Here is a 15528-nt window from a genome sequence, read left to right as displayed (position 1 = left end):
ATTAGCCATTCTGGTTTCCCTTTAATTTTACCTCCATGTTGAAGGAATTTATTGAAGGAAAAAGAACATTGGAGTTCTGTTAGAATAAAAAAAAGGTTTGTTAGGTGCCCTGCCCCTGTGATGTGTCCTCTAGGAGAGAGGGCCACGTAACAATTTAATTGGTTTTTCTAGAGAGGTGGTGGTTTTCTAGCAGTTCTGTTGCTGCCTTTTGATCCTTTTTGAAAACTTGTCTTAGAAATGATTTTTTTTCACTTCTGTGGATGGTTGAATGATGTCTCCTCCCGAAAGCTAATGTTCCTCCATGATTCTGCTTTCCCAAAGAAGGAATTATGGAGAAGGGAGGTTGGAATCTTGGGTGGATGAGAGAAGCCTGGGACAATGGCCAGGTGTGTGTCTTTCTGAGGTAGGCAGGGTTATGGTTTTGAATAGATGAACAGAATAAAAGAAGCTGGAGAGCTCTTACTCATTCTCACCTGTTCCTAACATCTCTCACTTGTCTCCACCTTAGTCTAAAAATATGACCACATGAAGAGCCAGTCAACTTAAAAGCTTTTCTTGACATTATCAAAGAGCCAGCTCTACCCTTGTCCTCGGTGCTATGAAGCTTCAGTATTATTTTTGAAGCCCTTGAATCTTGTCATATCTAGGTATGTTGTGTAGTTGCCTGGGAAATGAACCTTAGGCTCTGTAGGTGTGGTTAGTGTCATGGTTAGTAATAATGCTTTACATTTCTGCGGTCTTTACAATTGGCATTGACATTAAAACAAACAAAGGTGTGTGGACCAGAAATGCCGTTAGGATAAAGTAGGTGTTGGTGGGAAGGAAGATTCTGGAATTTGAAACAGGTGTGAGCAATGCTTTACCATAACCTTATCCGCACCTTACGATTAAAAGAAGACTAATCCTTTTTTCCTTTTGGGTCTAACTTTGTTGTGTCTTATTTTGACAAGCAGATAGTGTCATGTCATGGTTGATCTAATGAGCAAGCTTTGATACTTCACTAAATCTATGCTTGTGAGGGTGAATTATTGTAGCTTTAGAGATAAACTAAGCCTTTGAATAAATGATGTAATAATTCATCCTGCACACCATGGAGTGTTGAATTCTCTTACAGCAGTACTAATTGGTGCCTGTCACTACATGGCAGTAAAACCTGTCCCAATTGTACCAGCTTAGGGTTTCTCACTTTGAAAATTTCTTGTACTTCTTAGCTGTACCCTTCATTTAGCTTGTTTCAGGGACACCGGTTTTAAAGTGAGCTGCATGTCCCGAGATTCGAATGGGTGCAGGCTGAGGAAGTGTTTCATGGCTGGCGGGGTGTGGAGTAGGGTTTCTCACATGGTCCTGGGAGGGCTACAGCATTGCCCTCGGGCCCCTTAAGCGTGTGGGTTCCTAAGCCCCACCGTAGACCTGCTGAATCAGAATCTTGAGAAGCTGAGACCTTGTCATCTTTTACAAAGAAAATCTTGGTGTGTTTCTAGTGCACACTAACAAGCTGGAAACTAGGTGGCTTAGAGGGTCTAGTTTATGAAAATTGGGTCTGAGTCAAGTGCATTCAGAGGCTTTGCTCTTAGAGGTGTTCTTCTTGTTAGTGGCTACTCATAATGACCTAGTTAAAGGATGTAAATTAAATTAGATTGCAACAGCTAAAAATTATTTTTAAAGATTAGCATGTACTTGGCTTTGACAGTGATTAGTGCTTGTTAACTTGACAGTTGGTGGTGGCTGTACCTAATGACATGAATGGACAGATCCTTTGCTCCCAGCTAGTTCCGATGTGCTAACCAATGAAAATATAAAATTTGCTAAAAGTCTCAAGCTACAGCTTGGAACCTTTTTTAAACTGTATGTGGACCTTGGGTTTGTATGTTGTTTTGTATTACACAGTTGATCTGGTGTCTTTGTTACTTCCTTGTAAACTAAGTTGGTTGGGGGAAGGACCATTCCTTCACACCCCTTGATATTTACAGCATTTCACAGAGTGCTTTGAAAGCTCTAGATCTATTTTTTGGCAGCATGTAAGGTCTTCAATAAAGGTTTTGATGCCTTGCTTAAATGTGAATACAGCAACCTACGTTCTGTGTTTCTACCTTTTTTTTTTTTTCTTGAAAAGAACATAGGATCCAAAAAAAAAAACAAAACTATAAAGACTTTTTCTTTTCAATTCCAGAGTGATCCTCTTGACCATTCATCTTAGGAACTGTCATTAGCAGAAAACATTATTGCCTATCTATATGAGCCGTTCCTTACTTTTTAGGGAGAAAATAGAATTAAATTGAACAATGTAGGAAGAAAAATGAGGTTTTTGTCTTGGGAAGGGAGCTCTGATGCGCTTTAATACCACACCTTAACCAATTACTAATGGTTCTGTGTCTAGAACTATTTTGGTATTATCACCAGTTTGATTTTATCCATGCTGCAAAGCATTAACAATACCTATACAATCATTGACCAGATGCTGTGACTAAAGGTCACAAAGTCACAAAATCGCATTAGGTATGAATGTTTTAATATGTCTGAGACGGTATGGTTTCAATTTGTGTGTGTGTGTGTGTGTGTGTGTGTGTGTGTGTGTGTGTGTAGGTAAAAGTGTTCCTATTTGCCTCCATTTAATAGTCCATTTTATGTTTCCACTTCCTTCTTGGTATGGATATCTTCAAATGCTACTCCATTTAATAGTCCATTTTATGTTTCCACTTCCTTCTTGGTATGGATATCTTCAAATGCTACTCTTGAGCCGGATTGATGGGTATAGTTCTTGTTTTCCGCAACCAGAAGAATGAGTAAAGAGCATTGCTGGTAGCTATAAAGCAAATACTGCATTTTTTAAGGGTCGCGGCCAACCAGACATATAAATAGTACCTCAAGTAGCAGTATAAAAATAATAACTTTTTATAATAAAGTTCTTTACTGTTTTTGAGTATGGATGTCACCTTGTCGTTTTTTATCTACTATACGAAGGCTGAAACCCCACAGAATTATCTGAGGGTGTTATGTCCATCATTTCCTCTCTCCCTACCCCTTCCACTTTTGAGAAGTGTGTCATCTAAACAGGCAGGGCCTTGACATGACATCCACTTCACAGTAAACTTGAATTAATAATAACTTTCACGCATCCTACAAAAGGGTGCCACTTGCTAATAACTTCACATTGTTAAAATAAGACTTTAGTGTTAATTTCTACTTTCAGTTCTGTTTGAAGTAGACTGGGATTGGGCATTTCAGTTTTTAGGGGAAGTTACTCATGCTTAGATCTATTAAAAATTTTAAATACTAACAAGTCTTTAGTAGTCTCTTTCAGTTTGTATGCATGCAAACAAATATGTAATTTCTATTTTCTGAAAGCTCAGTCTTGAAGTGAAACTTATTCTGGCTTCACTGTTTGGATATAGAAACCAAAATTTTTTGATCCGTTTTCTAGCTGTTTACTGTTAGTCACTCTGCAGCCCTGTCATGGGTTCTTGACATGGTCCTTGACACAGGTCCTGCCCTACTGGCTTCTTTGGATCCTGGTGTGGATAGTGGTGAGAATCGATAGGCAAGTGTTTTCCAGAGGAGAAGGAATAATGAACTTGACCTTACCTTCTTGCCTTTCTCTCTGACTGTTAAACTTCCTGCACTTGGATCCCTTTGAGTTTCTTCCTTTTCCTTGTAAGTTACCTCTGAATTATAATTCTGTAGTAATTCATCACACGTTTTTTTCTTGTGAAAGGTTATGTATAATATAGATAGTAACTGAACTTATATATGTGCCTCCATAGTTTTTAAAGAATTTCACAGACTGAGTCCTTTTAGAAGCTAGATCCTGGCGTGCCTGGGTGGCTCAGTCGATTGTGTCCAACTCTTGATTTTGGCTCAGGTCATGATCCCAGGATCATGGGATTGAGCCCTGTGTTGGGCTGCGTGCTGAGGATGGAGGAGCTCGCTTAAGATTCTTTCTTGTTCTCTGCCCCTCTACCCTGCTTTCTCTCTCTTTCTCTCTCTCTCAAAAACAAAACAAAACAAAACAAAAACAACAACCAAAAACCAAAAAACTAGATCCTCAGTGAGAGAGTTCAAGGATATAAAAAAGTTAAGACAAAAAAAAAAAAAGTGGATCTTATGTGTATTGTTCCTACACAAGGATGACTGTTCTATTCTGAAAATTATGAGTTCAACTCTAAAAGGCTGTGCAGCTTTAGGCCTTTGATGTTATGCAAAAAATAGTGTTTTTGGCTATTTACATCTCCTGTATTTTGCATCCTGTAACCTACATCCTCTGCTTTTCCTGTATGGTGCTGTACTTTCCATAGCTTTTATGCAGTCTTTAGACCATGAATCTTACATGGGATCTGCTCATATTTCTCTTAAAATTGTCTATTTTCATTCTCTTGGCATGGCTTTTATAGCATATTCCTCAGGCAAGTCAAACTGGTATTTGGGAATATTTCATTGGTGTAGGAAGGTGTTTTCTCTTGACTGTGGTGTACTTTTCTGAATAGGATTTCAGCTGGAACCTTTCTCTTTGGCCTTATTTTTTAAGCATTAGGCTACCCAGGATGCTATTGTGTTGGTAGTTGACTGCATTCCTCTTGTCTTGTGAGAGGAACTCAAAATGACCCCTTTCAGGTGAGATGTGCCTTGTGATTGGGGTGGTATCTCTGAAGAATAGAGATGTGGTTAACCACATTCAGTGGGCGGGAAATCTCTGTTGACAGGAAATTGGCAGGAAAGCACACATGTAGCAGGCAGTTAGAGGGAACAGTATCCTACCCAGCCTTTCCACGGCTGCTTTCTTTGCTAACTTGAGAGCCATGTGGACTGGAGTTTAATTCTAGTAATGGTCTCTGGGATGAGACTGTGGCTCCCAGTGCCTCAGAAATTTTATAGTTCTGCCCAGGATTACTCCTACTCTTAAGGACTTGTGTGCTTGCTTGTTATTTTCAGGGGCCAAAGGTAATACTAAAGGCAAATTCTAACCCAGAATTAAATACTAAATCTATTAATTCATTCCCATCCCTTCCTTCCCAGTGTAACAAGGAATTTAGGCTAGAGCCTGGTGGTGTGGCTAGTAGTATGGTCAGTTATTCAGCTTTGTTATACACAAAGCTGATTTTGGGCCCCTCCCATTAGTGTATCCTCTGCCCTTGGAAGGAATGTCTTAGTCAAAGAGAAGAGAATCTGGGATAGTGATTTGCTCTGTACCCCCTTTTTAATCTGGATCCTCACTGAGCTAGACTGATGAGCATACAGGTGTATTCCAGTATACAAACTGGAATTCCATTCTGTCATTCCAGAATGACAAATTTCATTGTGTCAACGTTGAATTTAACTAGTGCCACTCAGGCTGTTATATGATGAATGCTAACACGTGTTTTTCTATACTTCCAAAATCTGATCTCTTTAGGAATGCACTTGACCCTTTCTCTGCCCTTTTAAAAGGTCCACTGCTACCGAATAAGATGAGGGAGAATTGAAAATGGATTCTAGCTACTTGAATACAAAATCTTGCCTGACTCCGGAATTTAGAAAAGTTAGATTTTTGGTCTTCCCCTGCCTCCCCCCAACCTAACTGCTTTTTCTTTTGAACCACTTTGTAAGAAACTAATTTATTCACTTTCTAAAGTGGCCTTATGTTTGTCTAGCAGGGAAATCAGCAAAAGGGTTCTCAAAGAAGCTAGCAATGAAATTGAAAAGTGTCTACTGTCACCGCTGGTGATAAATCAAACTGATGTTAGAGATGCAAATAGTCATTCCAGTACTCTCCTCGTTACTAGAATTGTTTAAGTTAATTAAGCCAGCAAAGTACTTCATTATCTACTATGCTGCATGCTAATGGTACATTTAAAGTTTCACTGTCTTATGATTCAGATTTTTTTTTCACATTTAAGTCTCCATATCCATTGTGTTCTAAGTCCATATACTTAATGGTAACTAATACTGTTTTTCAGGAAAATGGATTTATTGTGCCACAGTTAAGTTTCTACTTTGTGAGGTCTGCAAGTCTAAGAAATCTTAGGAAATGTTTGAAACTACCACATTCAGGGTACCTTTTGTCCATCTTCTTGAGAAAGTGATTAAAACGCTGTATAATTCATTTTTATTGGACTGTCAGTAGTTTAATTACATTCAACTTAGCATTGTAGAATTTTTAAACGTATTCTATTAACTAAAATAAAAGCTGTTATAAATTACTGATATGATTGGTTTCTTTCATTTGCAGCATTTAAATATTAGGACACTGACGGATGATATGGTAAGGTTATACTCAACACTTCTTTTGTTGTGAATCTTAACTAACCATGTAATGTTGATGGCGTGCTGGGCTAACACCTTTGAAACTGCTAAAAATCTGCATGTTTTGGAAACCAACTGTTTTTTATAGTGCTAAAATAAGAGGCAGAATTGGTAAAATGCATGACAGTTTTTGCTTTTAAATAGTAAAAGGAACTAGTAACTCGTTGATGGGCTAATTTAAAAAAATTGTTTAATTACAAATTGTTAGTCAACTTTGAATCATTCAAATCCATCTCATTCTTTGGGGATGAATTGCACACTTAAAAAAGAGGTAAAAAAAAAAAAACAAACACCTAAAGACATTCAGCTTTTCTGAAATATGTAGTTGCTACAAAGTAAACCAGACTAAAATGTCATGCGTGTATTAAAAAAAATGCTCAAAAATGGGGGAACCAGACATGCTTTCCTGTTTGTTCTGCATGTTGAAAACAATAGGCTTGCTTATAAGAAATTAACACTCTATAGCACCATTACAGATTGTTGTATATTCGAGTACATATTTCTGAGAAATAGATTTTTGAATGTAACTCTTGGCTAACGGTAAGGGAATAACAACAGTAGTAAGGCTGAAATAAACAATAATGTGAAAAAAAATATGTAAGCATGATAGGACAAAGCACAGTGCTGTATTGATCTGGTTCTGAATTCAAATTCACCTTACATGTAATATGAAACAATGTGTAGAACATGGTAAACACTTAAAAAATGTCTAGCGCACCCATTATCCAACGTACCATCTTGGGTACTTGGGTAAAGTGGACAGGCAAAGAGAAATGAGATCTAGATCGTGACATGCAGGATGGAAAAATTCAATTAGAATGTTCTGTTTTATTCCTCTGGATAATATCTAAAACAAGGGTTGTTCATGTAAGCTTTCCTGGATAAGATTTTTCAGATAATGGTATTTAGAAAATTGTAGTGATACGGAACACTTACACAGAGAACATGTTATTTCTTATCATGCAAGGTAGAGTTGACTTCCTCTTAGCACTCAGTTGCACTGAGGGTCAACTACGTTAAGTACATGGTTTGCCCAAGTATGTACAGCTGGAAAGTTGGGTGTCTGTGGCTTGAATCTTGTTCCACAAAGTTCCAAACCCAAACATGTACTATGCTAACTCAGCCTTCAAATGCCTTCTTATGACTGATAATAAAACCATCTGTAATTTTTATGTTTGAACATCTATAAGAATATACAATGGTAGATTTAGAATAGCCTTATTAAAATATAGTTCATATAGCCTACAATTTACCCATCTAAAATGTACAACTGAATGGTTTTTAGTATGTTCAGAGTTGTACAGCCATTGCCACAATCAATTTTAGAACATTTCCATCACCGAAAGGGAAACCTCCTACTTAAAAGCAGTCACTCACCATTTACCCCCAACTCCACCAGACTTAGGGAATGGCTGGTCTACTTGCTCCATAGATGTCCACTTCTGGATATTTCCTATGAATGGAGTCCTGTGATAAATGGTCTTTTGTGACTGAATTTTTTCATTTCGCATAATGGCTTCAAGGTCTGTGTTGTAGCCTGTATCACTACTTGGTTCCTTTCTATTGCTGAATGCTATTCTGGGACCTTTGAGATTTGTTCATATTTTATGGGCACTACACATCTTTTTCTTCCTTCTTTCTTTTTTTTCTTTCTTTTTTTATTAAAAAAATTTTTTTTAATGTTTATTATTGAGAGAGAGAGAGAGAGACAGAGCATGAGCATGAGCAGGGGAGGGGCAGAGAGGGGAGGAGACACAGAATCCGAAGCAGGCTCCAGGCTCTGAGCTGTCAGCACAGAGCCTGACACGGGGCTCGAACTCACAAACTGTGAGATCAGGACCTGAGCCAAAGTTGGTAGCTCAACCAACTGAGCCACCCGGGCACCCCTCTTCCTCTTCATTGAGCTACTGATCTTTGCTTCGTTATGATTGACGTTGTACATTGTCACCCACAGTCTCTACCCTAAGTTCTAGAAACAGAGTCCTGCTACAGATTGGCTTCACCAAGTCATTCTAGAAGCTATCTTGCTCTGATCTTACATTAACAAAAGGATTCCTTCCAGTGAAGACTTCAGTCTTCTCTCTCCATCCTGCCTCCATTCCTCCTCTCCCCTATTCCTTGTAATTGGGTGGGGTAAGGTCAGAACTTTTTGGGAGTTACCATACTGCCTTGTGTGGTATTTTTTATCAAAGCAGTATATCATTGTAGGACTTTCTCACCAGTTTAAACATCTTCAAGGAAGAGACAGCATGTTGGTATGTTGTCTGGTATTATGTTAAGCATTTTTATAAATTTTTTGTTGAAGGAATGAAAAGAGTGAATCATCACTTTTGATTACTTGCCTTTGGATCTGGGGATGGCTTGGTCCTGGTCAGGCTTTCCAGAGATGGACCCTTGCCTTTGCACAGAGTAAAAGAGTTTTATATTAAAAAAAAGGGGGGGGGGGCTTTGACAAGGACCTGCTGTTAGTCTTTGTGACCACCTGCCTGGATCACTGACCGTTGCCTTGCCTCTGCCTTTACCTTAGAGGGATGTATGACTGTTTGTTCTAGATTCCTCCTTGACCTTTTCCCTTTTGCTTAACTGAACTACAGTCTCCCCAGCTCTCCCTGATCGCTTCTGATCTTGTGCTTTAGCCTGGCTCTTGAGTAGGCTAGGGCTTAAGACCAGGGAGGGATCAAGCAGGCAATCTAGTTCAGGCAGCTGGGTCCATTGCTGTGGAGCTTAGAGAAAAAGCCTGGCTATTTTGAACAAGACACACTGAAAAGTAAACCTAACTCATTGATTGACGCACCATGGAAAGAGCATTGGATTAGGAATCGGAAGACTCTTGTTGAAAGACAGAACCTCACCTCTTCTTAGCTCTTTGACCTTGGCAAATCAATTATCTGATTGCTCACTTACTTGTAAAGTAGGACTAATTATACCTTTTCTACTTTCCTCATAGAGTTTTGGTGAGTTTCACTAAAGTGTGTTGAACTGCTGCATTCATTTCTGTTCCTTGTTAACCCCTCTTAAAAATATGTCCCAGTGCACAGACAGCGGGGGTGACGTGACAGGTTTGCAGTTGAGCCTTACAGGCCATGTCACAGATTGATGCAGAGCTTTGAGGGAGGAAAGCATAGCTGTATGTTTCGGGGGCTCTATAAATGATTTTTGGTGAGTTAGAGCTCAGAGAAGCATTGGCCACTGATGATTTGATGTGTGTTAGCAATATGTTTTCTAATTAAAGGTTGCTACCCCGACAACAATGTGTATGGTATGTGTGTTTTCAGTTCAGAGCTTCTTAATGTGAGAATAGCTTTTTTTTTTTTTTTTTGGTAGAACTTGAGAGAAGGTGCCATAACAATGGCGTCTGCTGCAGTCACAGATCTGGATAACAGTATTTTACAAACATGAAGTTGCAACATTCTGGGAAGCATTAGTGTTAAACACCCATCCCTTTAAATTGCTTGTTAAAGGCCTATGGAAGTACTTCACGTTTCAAGGTTATTTTCTGAGTTACAATCAGAATTTCATAGGACGCTGTCTGGTTGAAGGAAGTATTGCTCTAGTGTTGAGACAGAGTTCATATACTTTAAACAGTGTTCATTCTACAAATACCTGAGCATTCATGCCATGTAAAGTGCGTCTGAGGTGAAAAAGTCACTTAGTTTGCAACCATCCTTTGTCTGTACCTGGGTTGAAAAGAACGCTTTTTTTTTGTAGAGGCAAAAGGGTTGAGACAAGAGCAGCGAAGGGAGGCTGGTTGGAATAGGTCAACTGGAAGAAATTGAATATGGTTGACACAATACTGAATTCTCCATGACCGTGTCCACGGAGTGTTTTTGTGGTTTAGAAGTTGTTTTTGACTTGGTTATTGTCTCCCTTGTCCCTCAGAACCTTTTGTCTCAAGTGCGATGCTCCTACTGATCCTCTCTGTCTACTCTTTTCTCCCCCTGGTAGCCAGTATTACTGTTGTAATCTCTGGTTTAGCCTACAGCAAGGATTTTCAGACTTTCTTGACTATAGGACCCAGCATATATACTAAGAAGTATGTTTCATTTTGCAGCCCAGTTCACATACACATACAAATTCTCTCTCCATCGAAACCGTTTTATGAATTAATATTTAATGTTTCTAAGCTCAACGAACTCTGATATTTTCCTTTCCACTCCTTTCTATTGCTTTTTACTCCTCTCCTTTCATTAATCAAAAAACCAAACAAACCCAAAAAAACCCCCCAAACAAACAAAAATCACCCAAACAAAACAACAACAAAAAAAGAGGGTGGGAAGGGGGGCGGATCCAGTCCACTACATTGGTTCCTTGTCCCACATGTGGTTCATGACTGTAGCTTAAAAAGAGACCTTGGCCTGTACAGCAACTAGAAAGAGTCCTCAGATCATAAAATGAAGAGCAGACACTCACAGAGAGATCTGAGGACTCTTTCTAGTTGCTGCCACTTGCTAGCAGTGTGACTTTGCGTATTTAACTGTTGGGCCTTGGTGTCCCTGGTTATAGAGCTTTACAAGGGAAAAATAATGCCAAAATGCTTGGTGAACTATGCATTCACAGCATTAGTGGTATAGTTAGTAACATGATTTTTTTTTTTTTTGAGGAAAGATTTACATTTAACATAATATACCAATTTTATGGATGCAATTTGATGAATTTTGACAAACGTATACAATCATGTATACACTATGATCATGATATAAAAGCTTTCCATCAGCCCAAAAGATTTTGTGCCGTTTGTAGTCAATTTCTTCCACCTATCCTGGCTCTTGGGAGACATGAGTCAGCTTTTTGTACCATATAACTCCGTTTCTAGGATTTCATATAAGTGGAATCACTTAGTACAGTGCCTTTGTGTCTGGCTTCTTAGCATTGTGCTTTTGAGACCCCCTCTAGTGTATCAGAATTCGTTGTTTTTATTACTGAATAGTATGCCATTGTTTGGTAATACTTCTAGTTTATATATTCAACAGTTTGGGTTTCCAGTTTTTGGTGATTGAATAAAGCTGTGAACCTTTGAGTACAGTTTTTGGGGGTATGGTTTCATTTTGGAAGGGGAATTATGTGGTAACTATGATTAACTTTATGAGAAACTGACAGATTGTTTACACTAATGACAAATGATGTTAAGCGTCTTTTATTATGCTTATTTGCCATTCCTTGTAATGTCTATTACTAGATACAGGGCCAAATTACTCTTGAGTGAGCCTTGGCCTTTCAAGTAATTTTTTCATATCTGTGTTCTTGAATTAGGAATTTATGATATTTCCTTATCCTGTTAGATATAGGATCTGTATTGATTTTTCCCTTTCTAATCCTGATAAACAACTTGTCTTCTGTTTTTTTCCCCCCTGATTAGTCTGGGTAGAGGTTTGTCAATTTGATTGATCTTTTCAAAGAACCAGCTTTTGGTTTCATTAACTTCTTGATATATATATATTTTAATCTTTTGCCTTAACCTTTTTATGGTTTCTTAAGTAAGTGGAAACTTACCTAATTGATTTGAGGCCTTTGTTTTCTAATATAAAAACAATTACACTATCAATTTTCCTCTGAGTGCTACTTTAGCTGTGTCATTTTCTGAATGTTCAGAAATTTCCCAGTTTTCCTGTTGATTTCTTCTTTAACCCATTGGTTATTTAGGTCTATGTTTAACTTTTAAATATTTGAGGATTTTCCTGTTGATTTCGTCTTTAACCCATTGGTTATTTAGGTCTATGTTTAACTTTTAAATATTTGGGGATTTTCCTGAACTCTCTTATTACTGAATTGTAACTTAATTTCCTTGTGGCCAGGGATCATGCTTTGTGTGACTTCAATCATAATTCAGTTTGCTGAGTCTTGCTTTCTGTCCCAGAATGTGGTCTATCTTTGTGAATGTTACATGTGCATTTTGCTTGTGTTAGATTGATCTATAAAGAAGTCACATTGGCTGACAGTATTATTCATATCCTATTTTCTTGATTTTTCTGCTTGTTCTAACAATTATTGAGAGAGAAGTGTGGAAGTCTCCAAGTATAATTCTGGATATTTTATTTCTCTGATCAGTTCTATCAGTTTTGCTCCATATATTTTAAAGCTCTGGAATTAAGTGCATATACATTTGGGATGGTAGTAAATCTTTCATCATTATGAAATAACTACTTATATCCCCAGTATTATTAAGTTGTAGTCTTTGGAAATTGACTAGATTGATTGGCTATACTTGATACAGTTATTGCCTTCCTTTTTGAACAAATACTTCTTGGCCTCTGGGATGCAAACTTTATTGATTTCATATCCCCATGACCTTTCCTTTTTTGTTTTGTGTGGTTTTCCTTTGCTTATCTTAAACTATTGTCATTTATCAGGTTTCTTTACTGAGGCCCCTGCTCTCCTGTGTATAGTGCTGGACTGGGGTGATGACCTTAGTCCATGTCTTTGTCTATGACCTTTTCTTTAAGTTGAGATCTATTACTCTATTGGCCTACTGAATACTTTTGTATGGATGTCTCACCTGTACTTGAAACTGTTCATGCCCCAAATTAAACCTTACATTTTCTTTCTCTTTTTAATTTTTTTTTTAATGTTTGTTTATTTTTGAAGGAGAGAGAGAGCGTGAGGGAGGGGAGGGGCAGAGAGAGAGGGAGACACAGAATCCAAAGCAGGCTCCAGGCTCTGACCTGTAAGCACAGAGCCCGACGCGTGGCTCGAACTCACGAACTGGGAGATCAGACCTGAGCTGAAGTCGGACATTTAACTGACTGAGCCACCCAAGTGCCAGTTTATTCCCATTTTTAAAGATGGAAAAACTAAGGCAAAAGAGATTATGTAACTTGTTCAATGTCATGAGGCAGCCAGAAAAACTATGGCAGACTGATTCCAGAGAATGTGGTCTTTACCAAGAGAGTTACATTGCCATGTAAGTACTGTCCCTTTCTCATCTGAGAGTGCCAATATAAAATCTAAAAGTATATTTCTTGTTCCCTGCTTTTCCTCTGGAGCCATCTATATGAAACCTCTGACCTTTATTTAAAAAAAATTTTTTTAAAGCTTTTTTATTTTTTTATTTTTTTCAGTTTATTTATTTTGAGGGAGACTTAACTGGAGACGGGGGGAGATACAGAGAGAGAATCCCAAGCAGGCCCTGTACTCCCAGCACAGAGCCCCACATAGGGCTTGAACACAGGAACCGTGAGGTCATGACCTCATGAGTCAAGAGTCGGGTGATCAACCAACTGAGCCACACAGGTGCCTGAGATCTCTAAATTAAATTGACAAGGGAAAATTGTATCCTAGTCACTTACCTTAATCCTGAGAATTATAAAGACATCTCTAAGAAGTTTTCTGTAAGAAATGAGGTAGTTTTAGTATTTCCAGTAAACAAAACTGAGAAACATTTATGCTGAAGGAGTAGTCATTTGTGACTGAGAGATGTCAACAGGTAAAGGATAGGAGTCTGGTTTTTTTTTTTTTCTTTGTTTTTTTTTTTTTTTTTTTAATTATAAAGGACATGGAGAAACTCTGCTTGCAAACCACTTTACAGGCCCATTCTTGGTTCCCCTCAAATTTTGCCACCAGGGATGAGGTCTTAGAGCCATTGAAGATACTGCCTGAGTGTGGGTTCTGATGAGTGCTATGAGAAACTTTCATTGTTCTCTGTGGACCTTGTGCCTCGCTTGATGTGAATGCTGCTATTTGACTCTAGCACATTCCTGGGTGTTATCTGTGAGACTGGTTCACTCAAAGATGAGTTCCCCAGAGAGATACACTTGAGGGAACCAGGTTTTGTCTACCTGCAGGCTGCTCCTGGACCTACCTAGATGTGATATCCCTTGTGGGATATGTGCCAAATTAGACATTGTACTTAGGAAAGAAAAGAATGACTTTATTTATGTTCCTGACTTGAAAGTCAATAGAACATACATCATCAACTTTAAAAAAAGAGCTTAACAATTATTTTTTTTCTTATTGGTCTAATAAGACATAAAACTTTCTGTACTATGATTGAAGTTCATTTTGTACTTTTATGAACTTCTGTTTTCCTTGGTAAGTTTAAAAACCATGAATGATAATACAACAAGTGTGAGATTTTCTAGTTTTTCTTTGAAGCTATGTATTCAAAATAAACTCTTCTGTGTTAAGTAGATAAACCAGCATGGACTGGGGCAATTGAATGTATGTGGTAAAATACATCAGAGCAAGTTCTCTAAGCTTAAATTATTCACTAAGTCAGGTGGGCCTTTCTGAGCCCATTAATATGAGTTAATTAGAGCTTCCTGTACTTAGGTTTTCAGTAGTAACACTTAAGTACTGTCTTAGAATCTTTAAATATTTATGGGATAGTTTAGAGAGCTCCTCCTCAAATCAGTAGAAACTTGGGAATTAGATCAAGAGCTCTCAGAGTTGAACAGACTAAGATGTAGTGGGGTGTGCAGACTTGTTTATTCATCCTTTTATCCATTCATTCATTAAGCATTTGAGTGGTTAGTACTGTTATAGGAATATAAAGATCAATATGACTGTTCTGCCATTGGGAACAGTGAAGAAACAGATGTGTATACAGTTTACAGTTGTATAGGTATACTAATACTGTTCTAGGCCCATTGCACTGTGTATAAAGTCCAGTGGAGTTGTAAGGTCATCTTTGAGGTTGGGAGAAGACTTGGTAGAGAAGGGGATTTTTCAGCTACTTTTGAAGGACAAGTTGGAATATAGGCTGGCAGGAGTTGTAGGATTTGTAGTAATTTTTAAAAAATATTTATTTATTTTTGAGAGAGAGAGCGAGTGAGCATGAGAGGAAGAGGGGCAGAGAGAGAAGGAGACAGAGTCTGACGCAGGCTCTAAGCTCTGAGCTGTCAGCACAGGGCCTGATGTGGGGCTTGAACTCACGAACCATGAGATCATGGCCTGAGTCAAAATCGGACGCTTAACTGACTGAGCCACCCAGGTGCCCTGAGTTGTAGTAATTTTTTACTCTGATAATTTTACTCCCTGGATACCAACTGAATAGATCCCAGATGGAAGTGCCAGGTAGGCAAGTAGAAAACAATTGTTGGTGTTCTCAGGAAACTTTTGTTTTATGGGTAGTACAGGTCTATGTCTTGTAAAAAGTGTGCTATTTATCTACAGAGCTAACTTATATTTCCTTTATGTGTATAGTATTAATATCTGTATATAAGAAATTAGAATTGTGCTTAACAATATGAGTAGGTAAAACTTTGGGGTTTGAATATTATTTTTAAGGGATTATCTTTTTCTTTGGATATTTTTCTT

At 38.1% G+C, this 15528-nt stretch overlaps 1 protein-coding gene across 3 annotated transcripts in view; it reads left to right on the top strand.

The window, feature by feature from the left end:
- DIAPH3 (diaphanous related formin 3) overlaps positions 1-15528 on the top strand; it is a 503888-nt gene that overhangs the window by 20505 nt on the left and 467855 nt on the right. For 2 of the 3 annotated variants that reach the window (XM_053216210.1, XM_053216209.1), the window contains exon 2: positions 6203-6235. The exons of the other annotated variant lie outside the window; for it this stretch is intronic. In XM_053216210.1, the coding sequence (XP_053072185.1) occupies positions 6203-6235 (33 nt within the window). The remainder of the gene's footprint in view (positions 1-6202; positions 6236-15528) is intronic. 3 annotated transcript variants of the gene reach the window in all.

Source organism: Acinonyx jubatus, chromosome A1 (genome assembly GCF_027475565.1).
Source record: "Acinonyx jubatus isolate Ajub_Pintada_27869175 chromosome A1, VMU_Ajub_asm_v1.0, whole genome shotgun sequence".
Taxonomy (NCBI): Eukaryota; Metazoa; Chordata; class Mammalia; order Carnivora; family Felidae; genus Acinonyx; species Acinonyx jubatus.
This window is presented reverse-complemented; position numbering and strand designations above follow the sequence as displayed.